Source organism: Aspergillus glaucus, assembly GCF_001890805.1.
Source record: "Aspergillus glaucus CBS 516.65 unplaced genomic scaffold ASPGLscaffold_29, whole genome shotgun sequence".
Taxonomy (NCBI): Eukaryota; Fungi; Ascomycota; class Eurotiomycetes; order Eurotiales; family Aspergillaceae; genus Aspergillus; species Aspergillus glaucus.
Window position 1 is genome coordinate 161,439 of NW_019170481.1, and position 11,758 is coordinate 173,196.

Here is an 11,758-nt window from a genome sequence, read left to right on the forward strand (position 1 = left end):
GTGCTGATAATGTAAAATAGAATAGACATTACCTCTCAGTACTCTGTTTAGTTCCAGACCATGTTCATCACTATTTATCCTCGAGAGAAGCAGCCATCTTCCGATCAATCCATCCTTCTAATCCACCCTCTCGCTGGTAAAGAATCTCCGTCTCAGCCTTCAGATTTAGCATGAGCATCTGCTGCAGCTCTGCGCGCCATTCTGGCTCAGGTCCGTCAACTGCCCAAACCGGGCTATTGTTCAACATGGCGACAGCCTTCCTCCTATCTCGTGGGGTCAAGGAAATGAAGGCATCGTCTCCCAGCGAATCTGCCCCGGATACGACGTCGGACGTACAGAGTCCAAGTCGTTGCAACTCGGGGGTGTTGAGCTTGCTGTTCTCGCGTGCATGTGCCCTGGATCCGAATTTGTAGGTTGAAATTATGGCCATGCCGTCGGGGTCGTTGTCGACCAAGGCGTAAAAGCGAGTGTCAGGACCACAAAAACTGCTGTCGAATAGTCGACGGACGAAGGCTCGTGTGCTGAGATCTGGATATCCTTTGCCCTGGAACCATTGTCAGTCCGAGCCGGCAGGTGTGGTATGCTTTGCTTACTGTGACGATAATCCCTTTCCCTGCTGCAGCTCTTGTGTGATAACTGCTCCTTGCGAGTCTGCGGTATACGGCCTGTTCATGTTGAGCGCGGAAGTCGTACGGGAAGTCGAGTTGCGTACCTCTTTTTCCAGTATCAAGATCCATTTAACGTCCGACATGTCGATCTCTTTGATGTCTTCAGCTCTTGGTATAAGCACGTCCTGCATCATTTAGTATCAATCTCAGTTCACCTGGATATCTTAACCAACATTCGTCGTGAACCGGGCATCTATAACTTTGTCCGATGAAGTCGTCAAACGATAATAACCTGTAACCAGTCCTTTTGCGGCTGCTTCCTAGGTTCTGTTAGCTCGTCACTAGAAGCTGTCGAAAGCACGTACCACTTTCAACGCCGCTCGATCCACGCCAATTGTATGAGCAATATCATCAACCACCATGTCAACTACTCTCTGTGAACCAAAGCAGGTGGGATCGTTGTAATAGATGTCTCTGCCACACTCTCAGTAACCCAGTCTGGCCCCACTGCTGGTTTGAAGCGAAGCAAGGTCAATACCTCTTGGAAACCACTAACCCACCCTCGATAGCCTGTGCAATAGCCTCGAGGATTCGAATGACGACCGCTATAGCAAATAAATATCAGTATCGCGACAATGGGATACAAACGCAAGGCACCAGGTGCCATACTAAACCTCCACGCTTCATGTCTGTCCCTACCAGGCCAAGTGTAGCTGATTTGTGTTTCCGTCTCGCTCGTCTCGAGAGCTCCGTTGTCGGGATTGATGAAGAAAGCGCCTTTCTTGTATCTTCGTTTCAGGGTTATGGCTGGGTTTCCGTCTGGCGAATCGAGTTCTGCGAGGGCTGCTGTTAAGGTGTTGTCGATGTAGTCTTGGATCTGGCTCTGAGGTGTCTGGTTATGGTTGGATGTTGGTGAGTCTGTGATTTCCAGTGTATCTGCCATTAAAACGGTTCCCATGATGCTGGGGTAATAGTAATATGACAAGTTGGCATGGAGAGATGGGATGAGAGGAAGGGAGAAAATGTGAAGTTGGCTGATTATGAAAGATATCAGAGAATATTAGAGAATATGTATTGGGCTCGCTAAAGATAGCAACAACTATTGGTCCATTCTCTTTTTCTTTGCTTTTTATGTTTCTTTAGCATTATACTAGTTAGTATCCATATGGTTCGTTAAAATATGACTACTGTAGAACTATATATCTCCATGTATGGAGCATGGCTGCTCAACCTCAAAACACATGACAGTTCCTCGCTACGGGCCAAGCTCAATAGTCAAAATATAGTCAATTCCCGTCTATTATCCAATTTCAAGCAACTTCCTGTTCAATATGTTGCACAATGCAGCAGCCTCTGAATGTATGCAGACTAGTTGACTAGTTAACTAGTTAGTTATCACATGCCTCTGATGACTAAGCACACCGCTGTCAACAAGAAGCGACGACATCAACACATTTATGTTCTCCTAGACCCATTGCTCCTGTCTTTTTCTGTCTCTATTCTTCATTTCACTTCAATTGCTATCTTTCTAGGCGTTTCAGCATAGACATCAACACTGAAAGCAGAAATAATGGCGGCCGATCACATCGGACCGTGGAGGACGGATGCTCAGGGCCATTTGACCCCCGACGAGAACGGAGATCTCAAAACCGACTACTCGAGATGGCGATTGCTCGATGATCGTGGTCGCCAGACATGGCATTATTTGGAAAACGATGAAGAAAATGAGAAGTGGCCTCAGTCTGTGGCGGACAAATACTTCCTTGGTCTTCCCACGGTACTTTAAATGCCCCAAACTCATGCTCAATGCATGCTGACGTGCATTTAGGAAGTTCCGGATCTGCCAGCTGCAAAGACTCCTTTGCAAGCAGCAGAGAATGGCTTGCAGTTCTTTTCCAGTCTGCAGCTAGACCCTGGTAACTGGGCTTGCGAATACGGCGGTCCAATGTTCTTGTTGCCGGGTATCATCATTACTTACTATGTTACAAACACACCAATTCCTCCGGAGTATGCGACGGAGATTAGGCGCTATCTCTTTGCCCGTCAGAGCCCGGACGATGGAGGCTGGGGTCTGCACATTGAAGGCCACAGCTCGGTTTTCGGTACCAGCATGAACTATGTCACGCTCCGTCTGGTCGGTGCTCACGAGGAAGATCCTCGCATGATCAAGGCGCGTGGTCTGTTGCACAAGTTTGGCGGTGCCGTTTACGGGCCCCACTGGTCCAAGTTCTGGCTCAGTGTTCTTGGTGTTATGAATTGGGACTGTGTCAATCCAGTTCCTCCTGAGATCTGGTCCGTCATCTCCTTTGTTTCCCTCTCCGGGATATGACTTACTGACGGAGTGTAGGCTACTTCCTGACTGGATTCCATTTGCCCCTTGGCGTTGGTGGATTCATATCCGCCAGGTCTTCTTGCCAATGGGTTATCTGTGGTCTAAGAAATTCTCTCATCCTGTCACCCCGCTAACGAAACAGCTCCGAGAAGAGTTGTACACCCAACCTTATGACTCTATCGATTTCGCAGCCCATCGTAACTCAATTCACGAGGCTGACAACTACTACCCGAAAACTTGGTTGTTGAACACACTCAACCAGGTCCTGGTGAAAGTCTGGAACCCCTACCTCCGACACCCAGCAATTGTTAAGCGTGCTGAGGATTGGTCGTGGGAGTTGATTCGGATGGAAGATGAGAACACTGATTACTCGGGTCTGGCTCCCGTGAGTAACCCGATGAACATGGTCGCATGCTACCTTCATGACGGGCCGGATAGCTACTCTGTCCGCCGCCACCGAGAGCGGCTGCATGACTACATGTGGGTGAAGAACGAGGGAATGCTGGCCAATGGAACCAACGGTGTCCAGGTGTGGGACACGGCTTTCATCACGCAGTGCATCGTTGTCGCCGGCTTCGCAGACGACCCCAAGTGGCGGCCAATGCTTACCAAGGCTCTGGAATTTCTCGAGGACCACCAGATGCGGGAGAACGTACCGGACCAAGATAAATGCTACCGGCAACACAGAAAAGGCGCATGGCCCTTTAGTACCAAGACCCAGGGCTATACGGTCAGCGACTGCACGGCGGAGGGTCTGCGATCCACAATCCAACTTCAAGAGATGCACAGCTACCCGAAGCTGATCTCTGTCGATCGACTGAAGGACAGTGTTGATTGCTTGTTGCTGATGCAGAACCCGTCTGGTGGCTTCACCGAATACGAAACCACCCGTGGCTCTACCAAACTCGAGTGGCTCAATGCTGCCGAAGTCTTCGGAGGGATCATGATCGGCTACGACTATCCCGAATGTACTACCGCCTCTGTCACCGCGCTTTCGTTGTTTAGCAAGTATTATCCCGATTATCGGGCCGATGAAATCAGAGCCGCGAAGCAGAAGGCGGTCCGGTATATCAAACGCGTGCAAAGGGCAGACGGAAGCTGGTACGGTTCCTGGGGTATTTGCTTCACGTACGCCGCCATGTTCGCTCTGGAAAGTCTTGCCAGTATCGGCGAGACATACGAGAACAGCGACTTCTCTCGTCGTGGCTGCGAATTCCTTCTCTCCAAGCAGATGGAGGATGGAGGATGGGGCGAGTCCTACCTCAGCTCCGAAAGACACATTTACACCCACCACGAGAACTCGCAGGTTGTCCAAACTGCTTGGGCATGCCTTGCGCTTATGGAGGCGGACTATCCGGACAAGGAGCCGCTGCACAAGGCCATGAAGCTGCTGATGTCACGGCAGCAGTCGAGTGGAGAGTGGTTGCAAGAAGCTGTTGAAGGTGTATTCAACCAGTCATGGTACGTATTCATTGCTTCCATATGTTTTGATAGTTGATTTAATGACGCTGACTTATTTTAGCATGATTTCCTACCCTAACTACAAGCTCTACTGGCCTATTCGGGCTTTGGGTCTCTACAGCCGGAAGTTTGGCAACGAGGAACTGATATAGACGGCCTTAGTTTCGCAACGGGCATATGAGGGAGGTATGGAAGTAAGATAGAGAAGTAATAATTGTAATTATATCTAAGTACCATATTAATTGAATAGTCTAACTCACTTCATTCATTCATTACATTTCCCTTTTGAGAAGAAAAGTCACGTGGGTTCTCCGCGAAACAGAAAGTCATGGAATCACAAGCTGCGGATAGCTGCAGTGAAAGAGCTTCTAATTTTGCAATTGTTTGTTTCTTTGTCCAGGTAGATTCCCACAACCTTCTACTTATTTTCTAACTCCCAGCAGCGAGCTGATTAATATTTCAACCTTAGCTACCTGACTGCGGGGAGAATCTACCTACCAGCCAAACCAGCCGACTACAATCCTACTCCTCGAACGCGACACAACACCCATAAACCAAACCAGACACCATGAATGCTGCATCCCAGGGCGACAAAGCCCTCTCCACCTCCGACACCCTCAGCGCCATCAAACACTTCACCCAAGCCCTCGTCGAGCTCCCCCGCGCCCCAGCCTACTACATCAAACGCTCAACAGCCTACTCGCGCGTCAAAGCCGCAGATGGCGGCCCCAAATCCACCGCATCCCTCCGCGATGCTGAAACCGCCTTGACACTTGCGCGGGAGCGTGGCAAGCGCGAACTTATTCTGTCTGCGCAGATGAGGCGTGGGGTTGCGTTGTATCAGCTTGAGAGGTTTGGGGATGCGGGGTTTGTGTTTGAGATGATTCAGGAGAAGACTAGTGGTGGTGGTGCTGCTGTGGAGGGGAAGGGGAAGGAGGAGGAAGTTAGGGATGCTATGGGTGCTGGGGGCGCTGCGAAGAAGAATGGGTATGAGCAAGAGTTGCCGATTTGGGTGGCTAAGGTTAAGGGACGGTTGAATAAGCTGGGTGAGGGGGATGAAAAGGGTGTTGTTTCGGTGAAGGAGTATCCGAGTGATGTCTGGGTTCCGACTGAGAAGGAGCTCAAGGCACAGTTGGAGGCACTTAAGTCTGGGAAGACGGAGGCTGAGGAGAACGTTTCGGGGGCTGGGCAGAAGAGCGAAGACGCAGCTAAGACAGACAAGAACGGAGCAGCCAGTGCACCTTCTACTGCGACTCCTTCGGCTATACCAGTGCCTGAGAAGATTCGGCATGAGTGGTACCAATCTAACGATTCGGTCGTTGTTACACTCTACGTGAAGGGAATTGCGAAGGACAGTGTTGCTACTGATCTCAAAGATGGCTCTGTAAGTCGCTTTCACCTCTTCGTTGGTCTTCAAATGAGCCAGCTTCTAACTACGACGGCCACAGTTGTCCCTCCAATTCCCCCTCCCCTCCGGCACAGACTACGACTTCACCCTCGACCCATTCTTCGCAACGATCGACCCCTCCACCTCCAAGGTCTCCGTGATGTCCACCAAGATCGAAATAACCCTGCGCAAGCAAACCCCAGGCCAGAAATGGAACGCTCTCGAAGCATCCGCGACAAACGTCAAGTTCGCCGATCGCCAAGCCGCTACAGACTCAAAGCCAACGACCGACAAGGGCCCCTCCTACCCAACCTCATCTCGCCATGGCGCTAAAGACTGGGATAAGGTTGCGTCGTCGCTTGACAAGAAGCCCAAGTCCAAGAAGGATAAAAAGAAGGAGGCCGGGAAGGATGGGTCTGGGAATGAGTCTGATGGCGCGGAGTCTGTTGATTCTGATTTTGGCGGTGGCGATGCAGTTGATGGGTTCTTTAAGAAGCTATATGCCAGCGCGGACCCGGATACCCGTCGTGCTATGACAAAGAGTTATGTTGAGAGCCAGGGAACTTCATTGAGCACGAACTGGGGTGAAGTTGGTAAGGGTAAGGTTGAGGCTCGGCCGCCTAGTGATTAGACTGGATGCGACCAAATCCACTTGGAAGGATAGAGTACTTTTTCGATTTACGGAGTTCACGATCTATTGCATTCAGCGGGATGTACTAATAGCCAAGGCATATTTCCTATTTTAATACCTCTCCAAGAACGTTTTATTGAATAAAAAGCAAGAATATTGTACATCATAAACTTTTCGTTATCCGTATCCCCTAAAAAGATTGATATCATGAAGCGTATTCGTTGTCCTTATACAAAAAGAACTGAGTGAAAATGGCCATGTCCTGCAACAGTGTTCCAAAGCTCCCAATCAACCAAGACAGATTCACAAGTATATACCGCCAATACAGCGCCCCGGCTTCCCCAGGCTGACAATGACCAGTCTTTTCATATGAATCACCCTCACAAACAGGTGAGTATGCGAAAATCGAGAGAACGTAGGCCAGATTCCCGATACAGGCGAATAGGAAGAAGAGCAAGGAAACGCCTTCGGTAGACTTGCGCTTGTAGTTGAGAAGGAGTTGGGGGAGACGCGAGCCCAGGTAGAGCACTGCGCACAGGTATCCAAATACCTGGCCCAAGGTATCAAAACTGAGGGCTGCGTTTTCGCTGTCGGGAGACTTTGGCGCTTTGTTCTTCGGGCTGACGTACCAGCCCAATACGCCAGCAGCGCAAACGAGTGCAACGGCGGTGACGTTGAAGGCGATGTTCTGAAGGGTGGAAACGTTTCGAGTAGGCCGGACTATATCGGGGGATGGTTCGACCAAAGGTGTTGCGGGCGACAAGTGCGTCGCGTCCACGGAAGGAGGATGGATGGAGTCGCGGAACGAATGTCCCCTTTCACCTGGAGCTCTGCTCGACTGGTCTTGCGCGTGGTGATGAGGAGAAAGTAACGCCGTCCGCTCCGTCGCTGATGCCGCATTCTCTTCAGGGTCGTCACGTTCAGGCCGAGTAATACGCGCAGATGGGTCATCGCGCAGTGTGAATCCTCGGTAGTAGAAGCACTGCCCTAAGAGAACAATATCTGCCAAAGTGTAGTATACCGCCAGCATGATCATAGTCGGCAAGACGCCCTGCAGGACGGCACCCAGGATGTTGAATACATCGCCGGCCAGCCAAATGGCAAGGAACAGGAGCGAAAGGCCATCAGCTGAGCCTTGACGGAAGTTCTGGACGATCTGAGGGGAGAAGACAACGACCCAACAGGCGATGGAGATTGAGCTAGATATGACTGTTAGCTTTCTTCATAGTTTCGAAGGAAGCGACTCACCCGCAGATCCCACTCAGCGCATCCAAATCTAGATTCGCAGCTTGTAAGGGAAACATGACCGCTTAGTATGTGAGTATGTGATGGTATAGTTAATGTTGAAGTCTGGAAGGTGATGTCGGAAAATCTGGAGATGGAATTAATTGCCCCATCCGTCAATCTCTGAAGCGATTGGAGAATGACGTCTGGATCTCTGCCTTTGTCTTGGCACCCATTGCCCTAATATTTGCAATTAACATTTTGGAACCAACACACAAATAAGCTTTCATTAGTTATATAAAGCTGTGTTAATCATCGAATATGAAGAGAAAGAGAGCTCCTGTTGATCTGCATGTGCTTGGATTGACATGCATAAAATTCACGTGGTTACTCTTCGGTCATGTGACGTCACCACGTCTTAGTCATTTGACGATTATCTTCGACTCGTTCTTGACTGGAGATTGAAACTGGCTGTGTCGCATTTTCTGTTCAGGTTTTGACGGTCTGTTTGATGAGTTGATTCGGTTCTGCGATCGCATGAGACTATTCCTGTCTCTCCGAAAATAGCCCTTTATAGCTCTGTCTCAATAGCTCCTCTTTCCAGCGTGTCGGAACCAACGATGGGTCTTAATGACGACGCCCTCGATTAGAATTCCTTTTACTGGCCCATTACCTCCGGCGATTATCACACCTCCCTCTGCCCGTACCATTGCCGGAGCAATTGATGCCATCACGTCCTTTCTAACCGCCGCGCCGTCGCCACATCTGCGCGGCATCGATGTGGGAAGAAACTCCCAAACGGTTTTGTTAACAGGTGCCGGTATATCGGTAGCATCCGGTCTGTCGGATTATCGAGGCGAAAATGGCACGTATATAACGAATAAGACTTATCGACCGATATACTATCACGAATTCGTGACACGGCATGAATCACGCAAGAGGTATTGGGCCCGGAGCTTTGTCGGGTGGCCGGGACTCCAGAAAGCGAAACCGAACACGACACATTGGGCAATTAAAGATCTTGGGGCGAAGGGATACCTCAGCTCTGTGGTGACGCAGAATGTCGATTCATTCCATTCTTTTGCCCACCCGGAGCTCCCCACAATCGAGCTCCATGGATACCTGAGGTCTGTTGTCTGCACTACTTGTCAGAATCAGTTCTCTCGAGAAGAGTTCCAGAAGTCTCTCGAAAGACTCAATCCTGCTTGGGCCGAGTTCTTGGCAAAGATGGTGGATATTGGTGCGCTGGATACGGATAATCCACAAGAGCAGCGGCAAAAGGGTCTGAAACTCAACCCCGATGGTGATGTCGACCTGGCTGAAGCGCCCTATTCCACGTTTCGGTATCCATCTTGCCCGACATGTCTGGAGAAACAACCTCAACCCAAGGACAGTACACAAACCCGGGTGGAGGTTGAGAGTGATGGCGCGTGGTTGCCGACCTCGAATGCTGGAATTCTAAAGCCGGCCGTCATCATGTTTGGAGAAAACATCGATCCTACCGTCAAAACAGTCGCTGAAGAAGCCATTGATGATGCTGGTAGGCTCTTAGTTCTTGGAAGTAGCCTCGCTACTTTTTCCGCGTGGAGGTTGGTGGAACGGGCCTATAAGAGAGGCATGCCTATCGGTATCATAAACGTTGGTGGTGTGCGGAATGAATCTCTGATCTTCGGGGCTCCTCAGCATGAGGGTCTTGTTGAATTGCAGCATGTCCGGTGCAGCCTTCTATCTGAAAACCTCCTGCCGTCAATTGTGGCTCAGCTACCTCCATTAAGCGGTCAAATATAGGCCAGAAATATATATGAAAGCCATACAGACAATCTTCTTACTAGAGGAAATCCTTGGCATGTGAATATACTTCATCCCGCGTTACGAGGGCTACACTATGAGGCGCATCCTTGCATCAATCATGCGAATTTGTTTAAGAACAGTAGTCAAATAGTCCGTGGTTGGTCATAGCAATAATATCCACAGCGATAAAAATTAAATAAACAACGTAAAATACATCTCCTTTACTATAAAAAGCTGAATAGAATACAGTAGGCGCCGCGGCGGATCTAACGGGCGTGTTTCCTTTGCCGCCGCTCATTTTGCGGTCCCGCGGGGCTCCAGACCTGACTCCTTCCAACCATCGCAACCCGTTGTTTAATTCCAAGAAGAAGAGAAAAGAAACAAAGGATCAGAGAGAACCTCAATTATTCTTGCTGCTCTCCCGTTTTTTCTTTTACGACATACTCAGCTCTACGAAAGAGGCCCATAATCAGCTATCGTCGCATCCAGCATCATCACCAGCCATGGACAGACAACAACCCAGCTCCTTCCAGCAGCTGGAAAAGGTGTGTACTTCTATATATCGCTATTGGATTACATTAGAATCTTTTATTCTAACTGATGTTTTGGTCTAGCTGGGAGAAGGTACCTATGCTACTGTACGTTGAATCCACTCTTTTGTCCTTCGCGATCGCCCTCTTTCGGCTCCCCTCCCTCGCCCTCTATCCCGAATTTGGACGCTCTGCTGACGCACATGGGGAACAGGTGTTCAAAGGGCGGAATCGTCAAACTGGGGAACTGGTCGCGTTGAAGGAAATTCATTTAGACTCGGAGGAAGGGACACCGTCGACGGCCATTCGCGAGATCTCGTTGATGAAGGAACTCAAGCACGAGAGTATCGTCTCACTCTACGACGTGATCCACACGGAAAATAAGTTGATGCTCGTTTTTGAGTTCATGGACCGGGATTTGAAGAAGTACATGGATACGCGGACCGAACGCGGCCAGTTGGACCACGTTACCATCAAGTCGTTCATGTACCAGCTGCTCAAGGGAATTGCATTCTGCCACGATAACCGCGTTTTGCATCGTGACCTCAAGCCTCAAAACCTTTTGATCAACAAGCGGGGACAGTTAAAACTGGGGGATTTCGGGTTGGCCCGGGCCTTTGGCATTCCCGTCAATACATTTTCGAATGAAGTCGTCACGCTGTGGTATCGAGCTCCGGATGTTCTGTTGGGTAGCCGGACGTATAACACGAGCATCGATATCTGGTCCGCTGGCTGTATCATGGCGGAAATGTACACCGGCCGCCCTCTGTTTCCGGGAACAACCAACGAAGACCAGCTACTAAAGATCTTTCGGCTAATGGGGACCCCTTCGGAACGCACTTGGCCCGGCATTTCGCAGCTCCCGGAGTATAAGCCTAATTACCAGGTTTATGCGACTCAGGACCTTGGCTTGATTATCCCGCAGATCGACCCGCTTGGCTTGGACATACTAAACCGGATGCTGCAACTTCGACCGGAGCTTCGTATTAGCGCAAACGACGCCCTGCAACATCCATGGTTCCACGATCTTGCTCAATTGCAGTTCCAGCAGCAACAAGCACAACAGCAACAGCAAATGATGGGTGCATATGGGATGATGCCACCTCAGCAGCCATATTAACTTCCTTAATCCTCGTCTTTCGCAGCGCATTATTTTTTCGATTAGTTCTGTTTTTACTTTCTTTTCTTGTTCCACTTATGATCTCGACCTTGAATAGCATAATGAGTATGATGACGTCTGATATTTTTAGAGTAACCGGGAAAGCATGGCGTTATACCCCAAAGAACGATATGATTCGAATAATGCTACTACCGCCTTATACGAGATTCTTTTTTCTTTATTTCCCTTTTTTGGTTTTCTACCCGGGGTCCAACGAAGATCAATAAGAATTGCCATGGATATGAAACTACTGGGCTTGTTTCATAGCTAAAACCTCCGACGTATCAGTCGGTATAGGATCGAGATTTTGGGCACACCTCGGAGTTTTTTCTATTTTAGATCTTATTGTTTTGTTAGAAAGACGCTATGTTCGGCTTATCTGATAGCCGAGTACAACTATGGATGGTTTAGTATAGCACCCGTGTATCCTCAAACGGTCGACCACAATGGCCAATGTGTATGCCCCTGCACGGAGCACGACGATGCCCATACATGCGAGATCCATCCATTCCGGCGATTCGGCCTCGCGAGACTCCTACTGGTTCAGATTAACATGTGCTGCAGGGTTGACCATTGTTTCTCACGAGTCAGGCTCTCGTATCTTCGTTTTTGTTGTTTTTCCCGCATGTAAGCTG

At 49.5% G+C, this 11,758-nt stretch overlaps 6 protein-coding genes across 6 annotated transcripts; 4 read left to right on the forward strand and 2 right to left on the reverse strand.

Moving 5' to 3' along the window:
* Positions 1–70: 70 nt before the first annotated feature.
* ASPGLDRAFT_136562 (putative meiosis-specific topoisomerase Spo11) lies at positions 71–1,551 on the reverse strand (the record flags this gene model as incomplete). Its single annotated transcript, XM_022541461.1, has 7 exons — positions 71–544; positions 594–665; positions 713–793; positions 842–928; positions 974–1,082; positions 1,147–1,213; positions 1,278–1,551. The coding sequence occupies 7 exons, from the start codon at positions 1,549–1,551 to the stop codon at positions 71–73; spliced, it is 1,164 nt and encodes a 387-aa protein (XP_022396339.1).
* Positions 1,552–2,178: 627 nt separating this feature from the next.
* ASPGLDRAFT_39748 (terpene cyclase/mutase family protein) lies at positions 2,179–4,553 on the forward strand (the record flags this gene model as incomplete). Its single annotated transcript, XM_022545122.1, has 4 exons — positions 2,179–2,385; positions 2,437–2,900; positions 2,956–4,401; positions 4,463–4,553. 4 exons carry the CDS (start codon positions 2,179–2,181, stop codon positions 4,551–4,553), a joined length of 2,208 nt encoding a protein of 735 aa, XP_022396340.1.
* Positions 4,554–4,969: 416 nt separating this feature from the next.
* ASPGLDRAFT_39749 (co-chaperone SGT1) lies at positions 4,970–6,419 on the forward strand (the record flags this gene model as incomplete). Its single annotated transcript, XM_022545123.1, has 2 exons — positions 4,970–5,785; positions 5,850–6,419. 2 exons carry the CDS (start codon positions 4,970–4,972, stop codon positions 6,417–6,419), a joined length of 1,386 nt encoding a protein of 461 aa, XP_022396341.1.
* Positions 6,420–6,624: 205 nt separating this feature from the next.
* Positions 6,625–7,723, reverse strand: ASPGLDRAFT_136530 (PQ-loop repeat-containing protein; the record flags this gene model as incomplete). The annotated part of the gene is made up of 2 exons (XM_022541459.1): positions 6,625–7,618; positions 7,668–7,723. 2 exons carry the CDS (start codon positions 7,721–7,723, stop codon positions 6,625–6,627), a joined length of 1,050 nt encoding a protein of 349 aa, XP_022396342.1.
* A 394-nt stretch (positions 7,724–8,117) lies between these two features.
* ASPGLDRAFT_52451 (putative SIR2 family histone deacetylase) lies at positions 8,118–9,636 on the forward strand. Its single transcript, XM_022547757.1, has one exon. It carries the CDS (start codon positions 8,274–8,276, stop codon positions 9,429–9,431), a length of 1,158 nt encoding a protein of 385 aa, XP_022396343.1. The 5' UTR covers positions 8,118–8,273; the 3' UTR covers positions 9,432–9,636.
* A 131-nt stretch (positions 9,637–9,767) lies between these two features.
* Positions 9,768–11,531, forward strand: ASPGLDRAFT_52452 (cyclin-dependent serine/threonine-protein kinase phoA). The gene is made up of 3 exons (XM_022547758.1): positions 9,768–9,979; positions 10,049–10,072; positions 10,179–11,531. The coding sequence occupies exons 1-3, from the start codon at positions 9,938–9,940 to the stop codon at positions 11,082–11,084; spliced, it is 972 nt and encodes a 323-aa protein (XP_022396344.1). The 5' UTR covers positions 9,768–9,937; the 3' UTR covers positions 11,085–11,531.
* Positions 11,532–11,758: the final 227 nt, after the last annotated feature.